The sequence below is a fragment of the Rhinatrema bivittatum genome, chromosome 16 (assembly GCF_901001135.1).
Source record: "Rhinatrema bivittatum chromosome 16, aRhiBiv1.1, whole genome shotgun sequence".
In the NCBI taxonomy this organism is placed as follows: domain Eukaryota; kingdom Metazoa; phylum Chordata; class Amphibia; order Gymnophiona; family Rhinatrematidae; genus Rhinatrema; species Rhinatrema bivittatum.
The window spans coordinates 69,144,522-69,164,369 of NC_042630.1; the positions used below are offsets into that span (position 1 = coordinate 69,144,522).

Below are 19,848 nucleotides of genomic sequence, written 5' to 3' on the forward strand. Positions count from 1 at the left end.
TCCTTGTTCCTGATCTGGACTCTTTCAGTTTCCTGCACAGTGCATAGCAAGAACTAACTATTCTCTTGTGTTATTCTTAGAGCTGTTACCCAAAGGGAACAAAGAAGAACAAAGGGACTATGTATTTTATTTGTCCGTGGCCAATTACAGACAGAAGGTGAGTTCTAGGTTGTAACATTGCTTAGTTATTGAAATATTATCCTCTACGCCTCAGATGGAAATCAGCTACAAGATAGTGGGGACCCTTGTGTACAGCCTTCCCTCTGAGCTGCCTCTCATCATTCTTTTCTGTCTCCTACACTTGCTTGTCCTCGGATAAACCCTTCCCTTCTCTCCCTGCTGCACCCTTTTGCCCTGGCTGCCTTTCACCTTCTTGCTACCATGCACAGTACCTCATCAGATCATCTTTAACTACAGTCAAGGAATGTGACTCGTGGTATTTCTTGAGTTCCTGACTTTCCCAGATTTATGGTCATAGGACTCCCAGCTTCTGGAGCCAGCTTTTTGTCTGCTGCTGGCTATCTTGGCAATTGGTACCTTGTGGTCAAGCCAGGAAATGGTAGCTTGAAGATTCCAACTCCAGTAAGAATCTGTTCTTTCTCTCTTTCCTGCAGGAATATGAAAAAGCACTAAAGTATGTCCGGAATCTTCTAAAGACAGAGCCAAAGAACACACAGGCACTAGAGCTGGAGAAACTAATTGAGAAAGCCATGCAGAAAGGTCTGATAAATGTTGTTAACGTACCATGTATATCCTGACCACACAGGGACAGGTTGAGAGTCTCAGCACTGTGTGGCTTTATATAAGCACTATCCTGAGTCCAAAAGACAAATGATCAATCCTAGGCTATTAAACTTGAGATGTTGCCATGACTGTTAGAAACTGGCAGGTATGACAGCAGAGAAACAGGTCAATACTTGCCTTGTTTCTTAAACACATCTGCCAAGCACCCACTCCGAGGACAAACCTATTGGCAGCCCTCACACATAGGTGGCATCAGATGGAGCCTGGCACGGAAGTTTGATTTCAAAGTTTCCAGAAATTTTGAGCATGTCCTATTGGGCATTTACAGCATGCTATATTTCCACATGACCACATTGGGACCCCTTCAATCACATCTTTTTCACAGAACTCGCAGGTTGTGGACTTTTCTGCTCATCAGGAAAATTTTGCTTTCCAGCAATGCAGGAATTATACTTTGTGGGGCCCCACCCTCTCTCCTTATCCCTTAGTCATCTTTAGGAAGGTTTTTGAGCATGTGGTTTTGTTCATTTTCATTGGCCACATGGTGCACCATAGCCAGTGTATCAAGGCAGCATTGGTCGCAGTTTTTCTGCCAGAGTTGTTTGAGTGTGTTAATTTTTTAATTGATTCTCCAAATGAGGAAGAAAGCCAGTGAATTAAAGTAACCCCTGGGTGAATGGATCATTTCTCTCATATGGAGCCTCATGATAGATAAATTATTTCTCACAGGACAAGCAGGATGGTTGTCCTCACAAATGGGTGACATCGAGGATGGAGCCCACCACGGAAAACTTCTGTCAAAGTTTAACAGAACTTTGACTGGCCCCTACTGGGCATGCCCAGCAAGGCACTGACCCTGCAGCCAGCAGGGGTCTCCCTTCAGTCTTTTTTCCGCGCAGCAGTTGCCACGCGGTGAAAGGAGCTCTCTACCACGTTCCTGACAGGAATTCGGTTTTTCTTTCCGAAGAAAATTTTGCCCCTCAGGGGTCTCCCTTCGACAACTTTTTCTCACCTTCGCGGAAACCGGTAAGTTTTTTGCCGTTTTTTCATCGACTGCCGTCGATTTTGGCCCTTGAGGCCTATTGGCACTTACCGATCCCGCGGCTAAATTTGGCCTTAGGCCATGGCGACGGGGTTCCGTCGTTGTCCGGACTGTACCCGGACTATGTCAATCACAGACCCCCATAGGGTTTGTGTATTGTGTTTGGGTAGTGAGCATGATGTCCTGACTTGCACCAAATGTGCCTTAATGGCACCTAAGGGTCGCAAAGCCAGGATGGAGAAGATGGGGCTCCTCTTCCATGCACCCACCCCAACGCCATCGATAGCATCGACGTCATCGGAACCGGCACCGTCGAAGTTGCACCACCATCGTCAACCCTCCGGTGACCGTCCACCATCGATGACTTCTCGGCCGTCGACTCCTGTTCCCTCCCCGGATGGGCGAGGAGATCGAAAGGACAAGCATCGCCATCGACGGCACAAGTCTCGGCCCGTCGAGGATCCACAGTCATCGACCTCTGAACTGGCCGAGCCACCGACTAAGAGGCCTCGATCAGACTTGGCACCGTCCACGTCTCGTTCGCAGGCATCGAGGAAACCCTCACCCTCTCGGGGTGTGGGAGCCGTGATCCCACCGGTTACGGTGGTCCCTCCGGCTCTTCCTCAGCCTCCCTCTCCCGTCGAGCCGGGTATTGTTACCCCTGGTCTCCGGGCAGAACTGGACCGGCTGGTCCAGGAGGCCATCGAGAAAGCGATGCAAAGGTTCCAACCTCCACCGGCACCGATTCCGGCACCGATTCCGGCACCGACTCCGCCACCGAGGAGGGAACCGGCCACCGAGCCTCTGGTGGAAGCGCTGGCACCGCTACTACACCGTATGGAAGCACTTGTACAAGCCCTTCCATCGATGATCCAAGTAGCACCGATAACTCCACCGTCTCCGACAGGATTCTCATCGGCAGAAGAAACACCGTTTCTGATTCCCCCTTCCGGGGTGGTCCCATCGGTGCCTTCTCGCATATCTCCACCGATTTATCCTTCGGCTCCATCGATTCCAAAACCGGCACCGATTCCATCGGCAACCCCGAAACCCTCGATGCCATTCCCAGTACCGATTGCAGCACCGGTTCCTTCAAGGTTTCATTCGATGCCTTCGGATCCTCAACCAGGTCCTTCAGGGCTTCAACCCCCACATGATCCCTACGATACCTGGGGTGATGATACATCTTCTGACACAGATCTACCTTCTCCACCATCTCCTACAGAGAGTAGAAAAAGATATCCTCCAGAGGATCTCTCCTTTATAAATTTTGTAAAGGAGATGTCAGAACTTGTACCCTTTCAGCTGCAATCTGAGACCGATGACAGACACCAGATGATGGAACTGCTTCAATTTTTGGATGCTCCAAAAATCATCGCTTCCATCCCCATTCACCAGGTCTTTCTGGATCTTTTAAAGAAAAACTGGGAGTCTCCTTCATCTGTCTCACCAGTGAACAAGAAAGCTGACTCCACATACCTCGTCCAGTCAGCACCAGGCTTTCAAAAGCCTCAACTGGATCATCGCTCTGTTGTGGTTGAGTCCGCACAAAGAAAGGCCAAGCGTCTAAAGCCACACTCTTCCACCCCACCTGTCAAGGACAATAAATTCCTGGATAGTGTGGGCCGGAAAGTGTACCATGGAGCTATGTTGATTTCACGCATAGCTTCATATCAACTTTACATGACTCAATACAACAGAGCCATCCTTAAACAGATGCAAGACTACGCTGATACATTACCTGACCAATACCAGCCACAGCTTCAGGCCCTTCTTAACAAAGGGTTTGAAGCTGGGAAGCACGAGATCAGAACAGCTTACGACATCTTCGATGCTTCCACAAAAGTTTCAGCTACTGCTATCTCGGTCAGACGTTGGGCTTGGTTAAAGTCATCCAACCTTCGCCCAGAGGTCCAGGATCGTTTAGCGGATTTACCCTGCTTAGGGGACAATTTGTTTGGAGAACAAATTCAGCAAATTGTAGCTGAGTTAAAAGATCACCACGAGACGCTGAAACAACTTTCTTCTGTTCCGTCTGAGGTTTCCTCCAAACAACCACTTAAGAAAGACTCTAAAAAGTCGTTCTTTCGGCCACGTCGTTACTATCCTCCATCGGCCAGGCCTCGTCCAGCTCGATCCTCTACCAGACCTCAGCCACGTCAGCCTAGGAAACAAAGGCCTACTGTAGCCCCTCCTCCTGGGCCTGCGGCTGGCCTTTGACTCCCCTGTAGGGAGCACATGCCAAACCCCTCTTCCAGACATCCCTGTAGGAGGTCGACTGTACCATTTTTTACAAGCTTGGCTGCAGATCACCTCAGATCAGTGGGTGCTAGCAATTATTGCACAGGGTTACCACCTCAACTTCATAACTCTTCCGGCAGACTCCCCGCCTCTTCAAGCGTGGAGTCTAACCACCCATTTGGCTCAATTACAACAGGAAGTATCTCTTCTTCTACAATCAAATGCTATAGAACCCGTCCCTCCCTCTCAGCGAGGGAAGGGATTCTATTCCAGATACTTCCTACTACCAAAGAAATCAGGGGGACTACGTCCCATTTTGGACCTTCGAGCCCTCAACAAATACCTTCAAAAAGAAAAATTCAAGATGGTAACCCTGGGCGCACTGCTCCCTCTGCTACAAAAGGGGGATTGGCTGTGCTCTCTCTACCTAAAGGACGCTTATACTCACATAGCGATCGCACAATCCCATCGCAAGTATCTGCGATTTCTGGTAGGCCGCGACCATTATCAATACCGTGTATTGCCTTTCGGTCTGGCATCTGCTCCATGAGTCTTTACCAAATGTCTCGTAGTGGTAGCAGCATTCCTACGGAAGGAAGGTGTCCACGTCTACCCCTACCTGGACGATTGGCTAATCAGGGCCTCCACCCAACAGATTGCTCAATCCTCCCTCAAATTGACAATTCAAACACTCCTTTCCTTAGGGTTTCTTGTCAGTTACGAGAAATCTTGCTTAGTCCCATCTCAAACCTTATCCTTCATTGGGGCAGACTTGGACACCTTACAGGCAAAGGCTTACCTTCCTCATCAGAGGGTTCATACCCTAATATCCCTGGCTCGCCAGCTCCAGTCTCAACACACTGCCACGGCTCGCGAATTCCTCATTCTCCTAGGACACATGGCATCCTCGGTTCAAGTCACTCCCATGACCCGACTAGCCATGAGAGTAACACAATGGACTCTACGACACCAATGGATTCAAGCTTTTCAGCCTCTGTCCTCCATAGTCACTGTTACACAAGCGCTGCGCCTGTCTTTAACCTGGTGGACGACTCAGGTCAACCTCCTTCAGGGCTTACCTTTTCTCCCACCGGATCCGCAAGTAATCCTAACCACCGATGCTTCTCACATCGGTTGGGGAGCCCATGTGGACAACTTCCAAACCCAAGGGTTATGGTCAAAAGAGGAAGCCGAACACCAGATAAATTTCCTGGAATTTCGAGCAATCCGCTATGCGCTCAGAACTTTCAGAGATCATCTATTCCATCAGATAATCTTAATCCAGACGGACAACCAAGTGGCCATGTGGTACATAAACAAGCAGGGAGGCACAGGATCCTTCCTTCTGTGTCAGGAGGCTGCGCAGATTTGGGCAGAAGCCCTCTCCCACTCTATGTACCTCAGGGCCACTTACCTGCCGGGAGTAGACAATGTATTGGCAGACCAGCTGAGCCGTGTCTTCCAACCACACGAGTGGTCACTCAACCCTCTCGTAGCGACCTCTCTGTTTCGAAAGTGGGGTTTTCCCCGCATAGACCTCTTTGCGTCCCCTCAGAACCACAAAGTGGACAATTATTGCTCTCTCATTCGGAGCCAGCACTCTCAGCCGAGAGATGCATTCTCCCTCAAGTGGACGACCGGTCTGCTCTAAGCATTCCCTCCACTTCCTCTTGTGTCAAAGACTCTCGTGAAGCTACGCCAGGACGGAGGAACCATGATCCTGATAGTACCTTACTGGCCACGCCAAGTATGGTTTCCCATACTCCACGATCTCTCCATCCGCAGGCACATTCCTCTGGGAAAGGACCCGCATCTGCTCACTCAAAACGACGGATGCCTCCTCCATCCCAACCTCCAAGCCTTGTCCCTGACGGCATGGATGTTGAAAGGTTAGTTCTTCAACCATTTAACCTTTCAGATTCCGTTTCTCGTGTCCTGATAGCTTCACGAAAGCCTTCCACAAGAAGATCTTACTCATACAAATGGAAAAGGTACACATCATGGTGCACTTCTCAGTCCCTTGATCCCCTTTCCTGTCCAATCTCTAAATTCTTGGACTATTTATGGCATCTCTCTGAATCAGGTCTTAAAACCTCTTCTATAAGAATGCATGTCAGTGCGGTAGCCGCCTTCCATAAAGGTATTGGGGGTAGTCCTATTTCAGTACAACCCCTGGTCACACGTTTCCTTAAGGGCTTGCTCCATCTCAAGCCACCCTTGCGTCCTCCGGCCCCATCCTGGGACCTTAACCTAGTTCTTGGTCGTCTCATGAAACCACCTTTCGAACCTCTGCACTCCTGTGACTTGAAATATCTCACTTGGAAAGTGTTATTCCTTTTGGCTGTTACTTCAGCTCGCAGGGTTAGTGAATTACAGGCCCTAGTTACCTATCCGCCTTACACTAAGCTCCTGCAGGACCGGGCGGTACTCCGCACTCACCCTAAATTTTTGCCTAAGGTAGTTTCGGAGTTTCATATCAATCAATCTATCGTACTACCTATCTTTTTTCCTAGGCCCCACTCCAACTCTGGAGAACAGACTCTGCATACCCTGGACTGTAAACGGGCTCTAGCTTTTTACCTAGACCGTACAGTTTCTCACAGGAAGAGCACTCAATTATTCGTCTCTTTCCATCCTAACAAGTTAGGACAACCTGTGGGTAAGCAGGCTCTTTCCTCCTGGTTGGCGGACTGCATCTCTTTCTGCTATCAGCAAGCTGGCATTCCCTTTCAAGACCGTGTTAAAGCACACTCTGTGAGGGCCATGGCGACGTCAGTGGCACACCTTCGATCGGTGCCGCTTCCGGACATCTGCAAAGCTGCAACCTGGAGTTCTCTCCATACCTTTGCAGCCCACTATTATTTGGACAAAGCTGGAAGACAGGACTCCATCTTCGGCCAATCTGTCTTGCGTAACCTTTTTCCAACCTGACGTACCAACACCCTTCCACCTGCCCGGTAGGGTGCGGATGCCCTTTCCCAAATTAAACCCCAGTTGTTGTGCCTGTTGCACGCCGTTGGGTACATTTGGTGCAAGTCAGGTCATCCTCAGCTCGGTACTCACCCATTTGTGAGGACAACCATCCTGCTTGTCCTGTGAGAAAGCAAATGTTGCTTACCTGATGTAACAGGTGTTCTCACAGGACAGCAGGATGTTAGTCCTCACGAAACCCGCCCGCCACCCCGCGGTGTTGGGTTCGTTTTATTTTTACTTTTTAGGCACTGCCTGTAGCTTTGAAAATCAGACTGAAGGGAGACCCCTGCTGGCTGCAGGGTCAGTGCCTTGCTGGGCATGCCCAGTAGGGGCCAGTCAAAGTTCTGTTAAACTTTGACAGAAGTTTTCCGTGGTGGGCTCCATCCTCGATGTCACCCATTTGTGAGGACTAACATCCTGCTGTCCTGTGAGAACACCTGTTACATCAGGTAAGCAACATTTGCTTTCTTTTGCCTGGGGGCTAACCATGAAATTCATGGATGTCCTGTCTGCATGTCTACTAGAGGGCAGTGTCCTGGTTTGACCTCATGGAAAAGGCTTTGGTTTTGTAAGTCTATGCTATTGGCATCTCAGATATCTACGTTGAGGGTCGAAAGAGCTGCACTGACTGCGTATTGACATCCGGAGGGGGGGGGGGGGGGCGGCAAGTCACTCTCTTTCAGTATCAAGGACCAGGGAGACAGGCTGCTGCCTGGCTTCTCCCACCTGAAGAGAGCAAAGGGTTCAACCTCTTTGGTACCAGCCTTGTGGAGCTCTGATGATGATCATAGAGTGAAGACCAAGAAGCCTCAACATCAGTCTTTGATATGCATTGCTGGACGTGGGGACATTCGGGTGGCTTGAAAACCCCCCTCCCCCCCCTGTGGGAGGAGACTCATTCTCCATTCATTCCTGGAAATCCCATCGGTCTCCAAGGGTACAAGTAAGTGTGTGTGTGTGTGTGTGTGTGTGTGTATATATATATATATATATATATATATATATTACACATACACTGAATCCTCCTGGGCGTACAACTAAGGCTCTGAGGACTTCTCCGATTAGGAAGAGTCTATAAGTCTCTTCTTGGACCCTTTTCCTTCACAGGAAAGGAGACAGTCTCCCCCAGATTCTCTCCTTTTCCACTTTTGTTAAGAGAGTGGCAGATGCTATTCCATTTACATTGCAAAAGGAGGAAGTGACCAGGGCAATGATACTTGATATCCTCCAGTTTGTGGAACCTCCAAAGGATATTTTAAGGCTTTGCCCATCCATGAGATGCTTCAGGAGGCACAGATGAGAATATGGGAGAATCCCTTCTATGGGTCCCATTAATAAGAAAACAGATGTGATATATCAAGTTCAGAAGGCTCCCAGATTCAAGAAGCAGCAACTGCTTCACCAGTCAACAATGGTTGAATCTGCTCTCAAGAAGACCAAGAGGTCAAGAGCCAATGGATATTGTGCTCTCCTGATAGCAGATGGGACAACGGAGTCAGATTTCAAAGCTGATGTCACTCTACATATATCTGTGCAGTAAGCTTAGCTCTTCAGTATTTCTCCGTCTCCACAGCAGATGCAGCCACTATCCCACACACTAGAATAGTGTTAGTAATTAGAACAAAGAAGAAAGAAAATCTACCTTCAAGAAGATCGAGCCCCGCTCTCCTGCGGTGAAACCTAAGGGTCCCTCCCCCAGTTGAGAATTCCTGAGGTGATCTCAGATATCCCTCAGAGGTATGCCTTGGTCCCGGCATGGACTTAGCCCCCAGAGTGGCTTAAAGGCAGCGGATGCACATCTGAGCGTGGCAGTGAAGGTAAAACCCTCCCGGTAAGCGACGAGACCAGGTAAGAAGGAAACTTTACATTTAGGTCTCCGGTCTCCAGAACTCGGATCGCCGTACTGACTCTGCTTCCAGCGAGTTAAAAGGGAGCACCGATCAGGTTGAGCAGCCTTGGTTAGGCTAGGCCCGGTGCAAGGGTGCACACACGTGGAGACCCTTGTGGGGGGGGGGGGGGTCGTCAGCGCCATTTTCCTTTCCCCTCAGCGGTGCGCGCAGGACATTCTGGCAACTGATGCGCATAAGTTGTGCGCATCCCATAGTTGCACGCATACCTGCGCGCGCAACGGTGCACACAACTCGGGGCCGAGCGCACTACGAGCCGCACGCACACCGGAGCGCACTTGGTGCGCATAACTACGGCCGCGCACAAATTCTCGCACGCAGTGAAACTTGTGCGCCTAGACAAAGATTCAATGGCACCGGCGTCTAAGAAGACCAGAAGGCACTCTCTTGCACAGCCTGCCACATAAGAGCCGCGCAGACTGAATTGGAGTCCTGCCTGTGCCCGCAGTGTGAAGAAGCCCAGGGGGAACGGACCCCTGCTGTCGGAGGGGTCAGGAACTACTGACGAATGCTCCCCAGACCTATGTATCTCCGACACGACCTCCCCACAGGAGGACACCTCTGGGGCCCCTACTCCACCTCCCACTGGGATCAACATGGACGCAGGGACCTTCTCCTGGGTGGAATTCTTCAAAGGGCTGCAAACAGTCGCCGGAAGCACAAGATCCTCCAGGCACTGTTCGGATGCCTCGAGACAGGCCTCGCCTGACCAAGAATTTCCCTGTTAGGGTCCAGACACCTCAGCGATGAGTGACTCCCTGGAAGAAGGAGAAAATCCTCCAGGGATGGAACCATACCGAACCATGCTTCGCATCTTCCACAAGGACGAATTATCAGCCCTTGTTTCTCATGTGGATAAAGGTGAACCGGTAGATATAGTATACTTGGATTTTCAGAAGGCGTTTGACAAAGTTCCTCATGAGAGGCTTCTAGGAAAAGTAAAAAGTCATGGGATAGGTGGTGATGTCCTTTCGTGGATTGCAAACTGGCTAAAAGACAGGAAACAGAGAGTAGGATTAAATAGGCAATTTTCTCAGTGGAAGGGAGTGGACAGTGGAGTGCCTCAGGGATCTGTATTGGGACCCTTACTGTTCAATATATTTAGAAATGATCTGGAAAGAAATACGACGAGTGAAATAATCAAATTTGCAGATGACACAAAATTGTGCAGAGTAGTTAAATCACAAGCAGATTGTGATAAATTGCAGGAAGACCTTGTGAGACTGGAAAATTGGGCATCCAAATGGCAGATGAAATTTAATGTGGATAAGTGCAAGGTGATGCATATAGGGAAAAATAACCCATGCTATAATTACACCATGTTGGGTTCCATATTAGGTGCTACAACCCAAGAAAGAGATCTAGGTGTCATAGTGGATAACACATTGAAATCGTCGGTTCAGTGTGCTGCGGCAGTCAAAAAAGCAAACAGAATGTTGGGAATTATTAGAAAAGGAATGATGAATAAAACGGAAAATGTCATAATGCTTCTGTATCGCTCCATGGTGAGACCGCACCTTGAATACTGTGTACAATTCTGGTCGCCGCATCTCAAAAAAGATATAATTGCGATGGAGAAGGTACAGAGAAGGGCTACCAAAATGATAAGGGGAATGGAACATCTCCCCTATGAGGAAAGACTAAAGAGGTTAGGACTTTTCAGCTTGGAGAAGAGACGACTGAGGGGGGATATGATAGAGGTGTTTAAAATCATGAGAGGTCTAGAACGGGTAGATGTGAATCGGTTATTTACTCTTTCGGATAGTAGAAGGACTAGGGGACACTCCATGAAGTTAGCATGGGGCACATTTAAAACTAATCGGAGAAAGTTCTTTTTTACTCAACGCACAATTAAACTCTGGAATTTGTTGCCAGAGAATGTGGTTCGTGCAGTTAGTATAGCTGTGTTTAAAAAAGGATTGGATAAGTTCTTGGAGGAGAAGTCCATTACCTGCTATTAAGTTCACTTAGAGAATAGCCACTGCTATTAGCAATGGTTACATGGAATAGACTTAGTTTTTGGGTACTTGCCAGGTTCTTATGGCCTGGACTGGCCACTGTTGGAAACAGGATGCTGGGCTTGATGGACCCTTGGTCTGACCCAGTATGGCATTTTCTTATGTTCTTATGTTCTCAGAATCTGAAGACACTGGGCATTCTGGGCACTGACCCTATGGCGGAACCAAAGAAGAACTCTATCTTGGTGTCCCTTCGCAAGGCCTCATGCTACTTTCCTATGTTGAAAGTTATCCAGGAACTGATTGACCAGGAATGGAATGCCCCGGAGGTCAGCTTCAAAGGGGGGGCAGTCCTTGGAAGCCCTATACCCCCTGGAACCTGCGGCCAAGAAGCGCCTGCGTTCCCGATAGTGGACGCTATGGTCTGTGCAGTCTCAAAGCGAACAATTATTCCCGTTGAGGGAGGAACAGCACTGAAGGACAGATGATTGGAGTCCATCCTTAAGCAGGCCTTCACAATAGCAAGGACACTGCAGATTGCTTCCTGCTGCGCACTGGTGGCACATGCTTGTTTACTCCTCTCGAGAGACGCAAATACAGCCGAAGAGATGATGAAATCTGCTGCATCCTCTCTCACTGATGCAAGCTCAGACCTAGTGCGCACCTCAGCCAGAGGCGTTGCCTTGGTAGTAATAGCCAGAAGACAACTATGGCTACAAAATTGGTCTGCGGACGCAACATCTAAAGCAAATCTCACAAGAACCCCCTTAAAGGATCTCTCTTGTTCAGGAGCAAATTGGAGAAGTTAGCCAACAAATGGGGCGAATATCTAGTGCCCCGACTACCAGAAGATAGAGGAAGAAAGACCCCAGCATTCCTCCCCCAGAAGAACCAAGGGCAGAGGATCGCAGCGCTTTAGACCCTACAGGAATGCACAGTTCCAGGTACCTCGCCCCTCCGGAAGGACCCAGTCCTTTCGGAACAGACACACCAAGAGGGGAGCAGGACTGGGGGGCAGGCTCCAGCCATACCCCACAATGAGACGAGACTGGCCCATCCACAGGATGAAGCCATAGGGGGTCGACTTGCCCTCTTCTACCAAAGGTGGGTCAAGATAACGTCTGACAAATGGATCCTAAACATCATTCGAGAAGGGTACTCTCTGGAGTTCTGCAGCATCCCTCGAGACAAATTTGAGACTCACCCTGCCACTCCCACTCCAAGAGACTCAGTCTGAAGGCAATAACTCCGTTGCCCATGCCCCAGCAAACTAATGGGTGCTATTCCACCTATTTTATCGTTCCCAAGAAGGAAGGGTCATTCCGACACATCTTGGATCTCAAGAATGTCAACCGTCATCTACGGATGCCACACTTCCGCATGGAAACTCTGCACGTTGTGATACTGGGTCACCATTACCAGTTCCGGGCACTACCCTCCAGTTTAGCAGCTGCCCCCAGGATCTTCACCAAAATTATGGTGGTCGTAGCAGCATCACTGAGGAAGGAAAGGATCCTGGTACATCCTTACCTGGACGATTGGTTGATCAGGGCAAAGTCTTCAGAGGAGAGCAGGCAGGAGAGTCAAGAGCTTACTGCAGGAGCTCGGATGGGTCGTGAACACGAGTGAAAGCGGTCTACAGCCCTTTCAGCCCCTAGAGTACCTGGGGGGGGCCTGGTCCGACACCAAACAGAACAAAGTCTTCCTTCCCCTTCCGAGGAGAAGGAAACTGATTGAACAATTACAACAATTGATGACCAATGCATGCCCCAAGGTATGGGACTACCTTCAAGTCTTCGCCTTCATGGTATGAACCCTGGAGGTCGTCCTGTGGGCAAGGGCCCATATATTTTTTATTTTATTTTTTATTTAAAACATTTCTATACCGGCCTTCATGAATGGGATTCATATCAGGCCGGTTTACATGGAACAGGGGAAACCAGAAGTAAAAATAAAACCAACTAAACATAAATAAGAAAGGTCGAAAATTCAAAGTTACAATAAACAGGGGTATTGAACTTGGGAGCTAGTGTAGCTAGGAATAAGTGAAGTAGGAGTAAGAGCGATAGAGATTAACTAGGTAATTATCAATTAATATGTTATGAAATTATTAGATATTAAGTTCCTTGATCTGGGTATGACGAGTTAATTTGTGTTAGGGGAAGGCTTGGAGGAAAAGCCACGTCTTAAGTTTCCTTCGGAAGGTGTGGAGGCATGGTTCCAGTCTTAGATCAGTCAGTAGTTTGTTTCAGAGGACTGGTCCTGCTGTAGAGAAGGAACGTTCTTTGGTGGTTGTTAGCCGGGTGGATTTGGTAGGTGGGACTTGCAGCATTCCTTTATATGCCTCTCTGATGGGCCTGTCTGAGGCATGGAGTTTGAGTGGAGCCTGTAGGTCTAGGGTGCGTTGTTTGTGGATGGTTTTGTGTATTATGGTGAGTGCTTTATGTTGAATTCTGTATTTTATTGGCAGCCAGTGTAGGTTACGGAGGATAGGGGTAATGTGGGCGCTTCGGTTAGTGTTAGTTAAGATTCTGGCTGCTACATTCTGGAGCATTTGTAGCGGTTTTGTTGCCGAGATGGGGAGCCCCAGGAGCAATGCATTGCAGTAGTCCGTCTTTGAAAATAGTGTAGATTGGAGGACAGTTCTGAAGTCCTGGAAGTGGAGGAGAGGTTTAATTCTTTTCAACACTTGAAGCTTGTAGAAGCATTCTTTGGTGATATTATTGATTGATTTTTTTAGGTTTAGATGATTGTCTAGTATGACTCCTAAATCTCTTGTGTGAGAAATATGTGTGTCCGGGGAAGTAGAATCGGTGTTAGTCCAGTGTTCAGGAGAGATGAGCAGGATTTCTGTCTTGGATGCGTTGAGCACCAGGTTCAGGCTGGAAAGGAGACTTTTTATGGATTTCAAACAATTTTCCCAGTAATCGAGTGTTTTTGTCAGGGTTTCTTTTATGGGGATCAATATCTGAACGTCATCTGCGTAGAGGTAGTATGTTAATTGTAGGTTAGTGAGTAGTTGGCAGAGGGGTAGTAAGTAGATATTGAAAAGGGTTGGAGATAATGATGAGCCTTGTGGAACGCCTAGGGTTGATATATAACTTGGTGATTCTATGTTGTTGACTCTCACCTTGTAGCTTCTATTGTTGAGGAATGAGTTGAACCAATTGAGGGCAAGACCCGTGATTCCAATTTCTGAAAGACGATTTAGGAGGATGGCATGGTTTACCGTATCGAATGCCGATGAGATATCTAGAAGGACCAGTAGGTATGCAAGCCCTTTGTCTAGTCCCATGAGGATGTGGTCTGATAGTGAGATGAGGAGGGTTTCTGTGCTGGCTGATTTTCGGAAGCCATACTGTGCAGGGTAAAGAATTTTATTTTCCTCAAGGAAGTCAGAGAGTTGTGTGTTAACAACTTTCTCTGTGAGCTTCGCTAGAAACGGCAGGTTCGATATGGGTCTGAAGTTGGCGAGTTCTTTTGTGTCTAGATTGGGTTTCTTTAGGAGGGGTTTGAGAGATGCTGTTTTTAGCTCGTCGGGGTAGATTCCTTGGGCCAGGGAGCAGTTTATGATATTGGTAAGTGAACTGGAGATGGTGCTGGGGATGAGAAGCAGAAGTTTTGTAGGGATGTGGTCTGTCGGATGGCTGGAGGGTTTCATTTTTTTGAGAACGGATTCTATCTCCATGGTGGTAGTAGGTTCGAAGGAGTCAAATGTGTTTCTGGGGTGATAGATGGTGTTGGAGTTGAAAACTGGGGTTATTGTATTAGTGGGGAGAAGTGCCAATGTGTTTGCAATTTTATCCTGAAAGAAGCGTGCAAGATCATTGGCTTTAGATTGAGCCTGTTCATCAGGGATGGTGGGGGCAGAGGGTTTTGTGAGTTGTGAAACAAAAGAAAACAGAGCCTTGGCATCATATTGTATATCATGGATTCTGTTTGCGTAGAATTCCTTTTTAGTCTGTAGCAGAGAGGTCTTGTAGAGATGGAGGAAGCGTTTGTAGTCTGATAGAGTTTTGGTGTTAGGGTTTTTACGCCATGTGCCTTCTTTATGTCTGAGGTCTAGCTTCATTTGTTTAAGTTCTGGGGAGAACCATGGTTGTTTCATTTTTTGTGACCAATTGATGATTTTTGTCATTTTCGGACATAGTTTGTTGGCAATTGTTTCCGTGATACTGCTCCAAGTGAAAAGCGCAGAGTTGGGGTTGGAGCAGTCCAAATTAGGGAGATCTTTAGTTAGCTGTTCGCTAAGAGTGTCAGAAGGGCATAATTTCCGGAAATGAATGGTAGATTGAGGCTGAGTTTTTGCAGGATTTACTTTGGTAGTGAGAGTAGTTGATATCAGGGAGTGGTCTGACCAGGGTACAGGGGTGCAGACTGGAGCATTCTTGTGAGACAGGTTTGAGTTGATGAATATGAGGTCCAGTGTGTGACCAGCTTTGTGGGTAGGTTTGTTGATGATTTGTTCAAAACCCATTGCTCTAAGAGTGGAGAGGAAGGTATCGCAGATAGGAGAGAGTGGTGAGGCATCGACATGGAGATTGAAATCCCCCAATATCATAGCCGGTAAGTCTGTATTTATGTATTTGGCAATCGTTTCTATGAGAGGGGTGACTTCAGTGTCCAATATTCCTGGTGGGGCGTAGACTAGGAGAATTTGGATGTGTTTTGACTTGAATAAACCTAGTTCCAGTTTTTTTGAGGAAGATTTGACAGGTTGCTGTGTTAGATGGAGTTCTTTCTTAGTAGCTAGTAAAAGTCGTCCTCCTCTTTTTTTGGGTCTTGGGATTGAGAAGAAGTCGTAGAGGTGTATCGGTAGTTGGTTTATAAGGGGGATGTCGGAGCTTTTTAACCAGGTTTCTGTGATGGCACAGATGTCTGGTTTGGAATCCAGCAGAAAATCATTGAGGATGTGGGTTTTCTTAGTGAGGGATTGGGCATTGAAAAGTGTCAGAGAAAATAACGTGAATCCTAAAAGTTGGGTGAGAGGTGAAATCATGATAGGGATGAGAGATCTCTTAGCTTGGTTCACGGGTCGTAGTAGAGGTCTCAAGTTAAGAGAGACGTGTCGATGAATAATCGGGATGGGGTAGGTTAGCATATTGGCTCGGTGGATTGACTCCGCTGTAGATGTAAGGAATAGTAGAGGGTTGATTATGAGTTTGAGCTGCTTGATTCTTTCGCTGGTTGAGTGTTGGCAGGGTGAAAGCTGTGAAGGACGATTGCTGCTCCAATGGTTGAGTGCTGGAGGGGTGAGTGCTGTGAAGGATGATTGTTTCTTTCACTGGTTGAGTGCTATCGGGGTGAATGCTGTGATGGATGATTGTTGTATCTGCTGAAGGTCTTCCGCTGTATGGTCCTCCGCTGGTTGAGTGCTGGAGGGGTGAGTGCTGTGAAGGATGATTGTTGTGTCTGCTGAGGTCCTCCTCTGTATGGTCCTCCGCTGGTTGAATGCTGGAGGGGTGAGTGCTGTGAAGGGTGATTGTTGTATCTGCTGAGGTCCTCCGCTGTATGGTCCTCCGCTGGTTGAGTGCTGGAGGGGTGAGTGCTGTGAAGGATGATTGTTGTATCTGCTGAGGTCCTCCGCTGTATGGTCCTCCGCTGGTTGAGTGCTGGAGGGGTGAGTGCTGTGAAGGATGATTGTTGTATCTGCTGAAGGTCCTCAAATAAGATTAGGGAGTGAGTAGTTGTGAGGGCTGGCTAGGCAAGGGGTGTGAGTAGTTGGAAGATCTGTGGGCTCAAACTCCGTTGGAGCACTGAGATTAAAGTTTAAGGTGCTTCAGTATGCTATCCATATGGTCTGGTACTTTACAGTGTCTGTGTTTGACGCTCGCAGATTGCTTGTAGATTGGAGCTGGAGACTGTCATATTTATATAAAGTGTATACACCTAGAGGGTAGTCGGTGCCGTTTGCGTGAGGCTTTGCTATTGTTTATTTTTATTTTATTTATTTAAGTTTTTTATATACCAACATTCAAGACAATAGTCCCATCATGCTGGTTCACATGAAACAGGAGTGCAAAATAAACTTAAACTTGAACAATAGTGCGGAAATAGCAGTTACATGTAACAAGGAAAATTGAACTTGGAATGAGAAGGAAAAAGGAAAACCAGCTAATTACATATAATTACATTGTAAGAGGTAGCTAATAGTGATGTTGATGGTGATGTGATGATTGTTAGGAGTTAAATGATATTGGAGTTAGGAAAAGCCTGCCTGAACAGCCAGGTCTTGAGTCTTTTCTTGAAGGTTGAGAGGCTGGGTTGTTGATTGATTGCCGTGGTTATAGTTGCTTCGCTGCAGGTTGGAGTATATAGGATCCGCTGTAAGTTATTAGGATTTATTTGGCCACTCCAGAGCTCCCTACTGTCACGATGGAACACACTGTCCCAGATCTACTCAATTCACCTTCAACTACCAGCAGAGGTTCGGGCTCATATCCAATGGTGGCCACAAGAAGACCACCTAAACAGAGGAGTAAGCTTAATCCCACCGAACTGGATCTGGCTCACCACGGATGCGAGCCTGCGAGGATTGGGGGGGGACACTGCCAGGAACTGATGGCTCTGGGACAATGGAATAAGAAAGAGGTGGAATGGAACATAAACCGCCTGGAAGCTCGAGCACTCAGACTAGTGTGCCTGCATTTCAGCCACAGACTCCAGGGCGAGTCAATCAGAATAATGTCGGTTACATAATGTTGATGTAAGCAACAGTTGCTTACATCAACCGCCAGGGAGGAACCAAGAGCCAGCAGGTGTCTCTGGAGATAGTCCCCCCTCATGGCATGGACGGAGATAAACGTACAAGGGATCTCGGCCTCCCACATCGCGGGAAAAGACAACTTCTCACAGGGCAAGCAGGATGGTAGTCCTCACATATGGGGGACATCATCAGGATGGAGCCCAATCGCGGAACACTTTTGTCAAAGTTTCTAGAACTAACCCTGCAGTCCCCCTTCAGTCTCTTTTTTCCACACAGCAGTAGCCACGCGAGTTAAGGAGCTTTCTAGAGATTCCTGACAGGAATTTTCCTCACGGAACTTCTTTCAAAATTTTCAAAAGATTCTACCCCATAGGGTCCCCCTATCGATATCCGTACTCCGCGGTTGAAAGCTAAGGCTTTACCCTTGTTTGCGGTCCATTCCCGTCAAGTTTTCCCTTCGGGGCCTACTGGCCATCGACCGCACCGCGGCTAAAGTTTTGTAGAAGCCATGGCGTCTGGTTTTCGTTGGTGCCCCGATTGTCCTCGGACAATGTCCATCCCAGACCCGCAAAGAATTTGTGAATTATGCTTGGGGTCCGACCATGACATCCTAACTTGCACCAAATGTGCCTAAATGACGCCGAAGGGCCGTAAGGCCCGCTTAGAAAAGATGGTGTTTCTTTTTCATTCAAAACCCCGACTCCATCGACCGCTTTGACTTCATCTGAGCCGGTGCCACCGACCTCTCGCCAGCAGCAGGACACCGGTGTTGCCCGACCGGCATCGACCACTCCAAAGGTGTCGACTTCTTCCTCTTCGCCTCAGGAGATGGATCGAGGAGAACATCGTGAAAAGCATTGACACCATCATCGGAAGGCTCATTCTGCTGATCCAGGCAAGCCCTTGGCATTGGCGTTGACAGAGCCACCGACAAAGAAATCCTCCTCTGCGATGGATCACCAAGGTGTTCCCCACCTTCATCATGCAGGGAACCGCGACACCACTTTTACCGGTGGACCCCTCCAGCTACCCTCTGTTGCCTCCCACTCCGGAGCTAGGGTTACATGCCCCAGGCTTCCATGAGGAATTGGATCGGATGATCTAAGAGGCCATCGGTAAGGCACTTCAGGGCTTCCAAACTCTATCGACACTGATGCCTGCCCCAGTCACCGACCCGATACCTACGGTGCTTGCACCGCTCCTAGGTAGATTGGATGTGCTGATCGGTGCTCTTCCACCGGTGGAACAGAGAGTACCGGTACCTCCACTACCTTCCACGCCAATATCCTTGTCGGAAGATGAAGAAATACAGATACCCATACTGCCGTCTGGAATCTTGCCACGACTCACCCGTCGATGTCACCGGTTCCATCAGTACCTTTATTGCCATCTGTACCGCATCGTCCTCAATCGGTGCTGCCATCAATGCCATCTGTGCCTTCTCCGGTACCATCGATGCCTAGGCCTGATCCTTCAGGACTTAACACCATTTCTTCCCTCTGGTGATCCTATGGGAGCCGGGGATCAATCTTACGATCCTTGGACCGCTGACTCTTCCTAGGATTCTAATGATTTGCTGTCAGAGCCCTCTCCGCCTGAGGAAAGACTACGCGCTCCTCCAGAGGATCTTTCCTTTATTAATTTCATAAAGGAAATGTCTGAAACGATTCCATTTCAGCTTCAGACAGAAGAGGACTTGAGGCACAAGATGCTGGAAGTACTCCAGTTTCTGAATGCCCCAAAGGAAATCATGTCTGTTCCTATTCAGGAAATCCTAATTGACCTGCTGAAAAGGAATTGGGAGCACCCAGGCTCGGTACCACCTGTCAACCGAAAGACAGATGCCACCTACCTTGTCCAGACAACCCCTTGTTTTCAAAGAACACAGCTGGATCACCATTCTGTGGTTGTGGAGTCAGCCCAGAAGAAGGCACGACGTTCTAAGCCTCATTCCTCCATACGTCCAGGGAAAGAACAGAGGTCCCTGGATGTTTTTGGTAAGCGAGTCTTCCATGGCTCAATGCTCATTTATCGCATTGCTTCCTACCTGTTCAAGAAGATCCAAGATTTCTCTGAATCTTTACCAGAACAATTCCAGGATCCACTCAATGCTCTAGCTCAAAAAGGCCTAGATGCTGGCAAGCATGAGGTCCGCGCTGCCTATGATATTTTTGATACTGCCTCCAGAGTGTCTGCAAGCGGGGGTTAGTGCAAGAAGGTGGGCCTGGCTGAAGTCCTCAGACATACGACCAGAGGTGCACGACCGATTAGCATATC

At 48.3% G+C, this 19,848-nt stretch overlaps 1 protein-coding gene across 2 annotated transcripts in view; it reads left to right on the forward strand.

The window, feature by feature from the left end:
* The window catches only part of FIS1 (fission, mitochondrial 1), an 88,285-nt gene that overhangs the window by 47,150 nt on the left and 21,287 nt on the right, over positions 1-19,848 (forward strand). For both annotated transcript variants that reach the window (XM_029580348.1, XM_029580349.1), the window contains 2 exons: positions 81-157; positions 615-720. In XM_029580348.1, the coding sequence (XP_029436208.1) occupies positions 81-157; positions 615-720 (183 nt within the window). The remainder of the gene's footprint in view (positions 1-80; positions 158-614; positions 721-19,848) is intronic.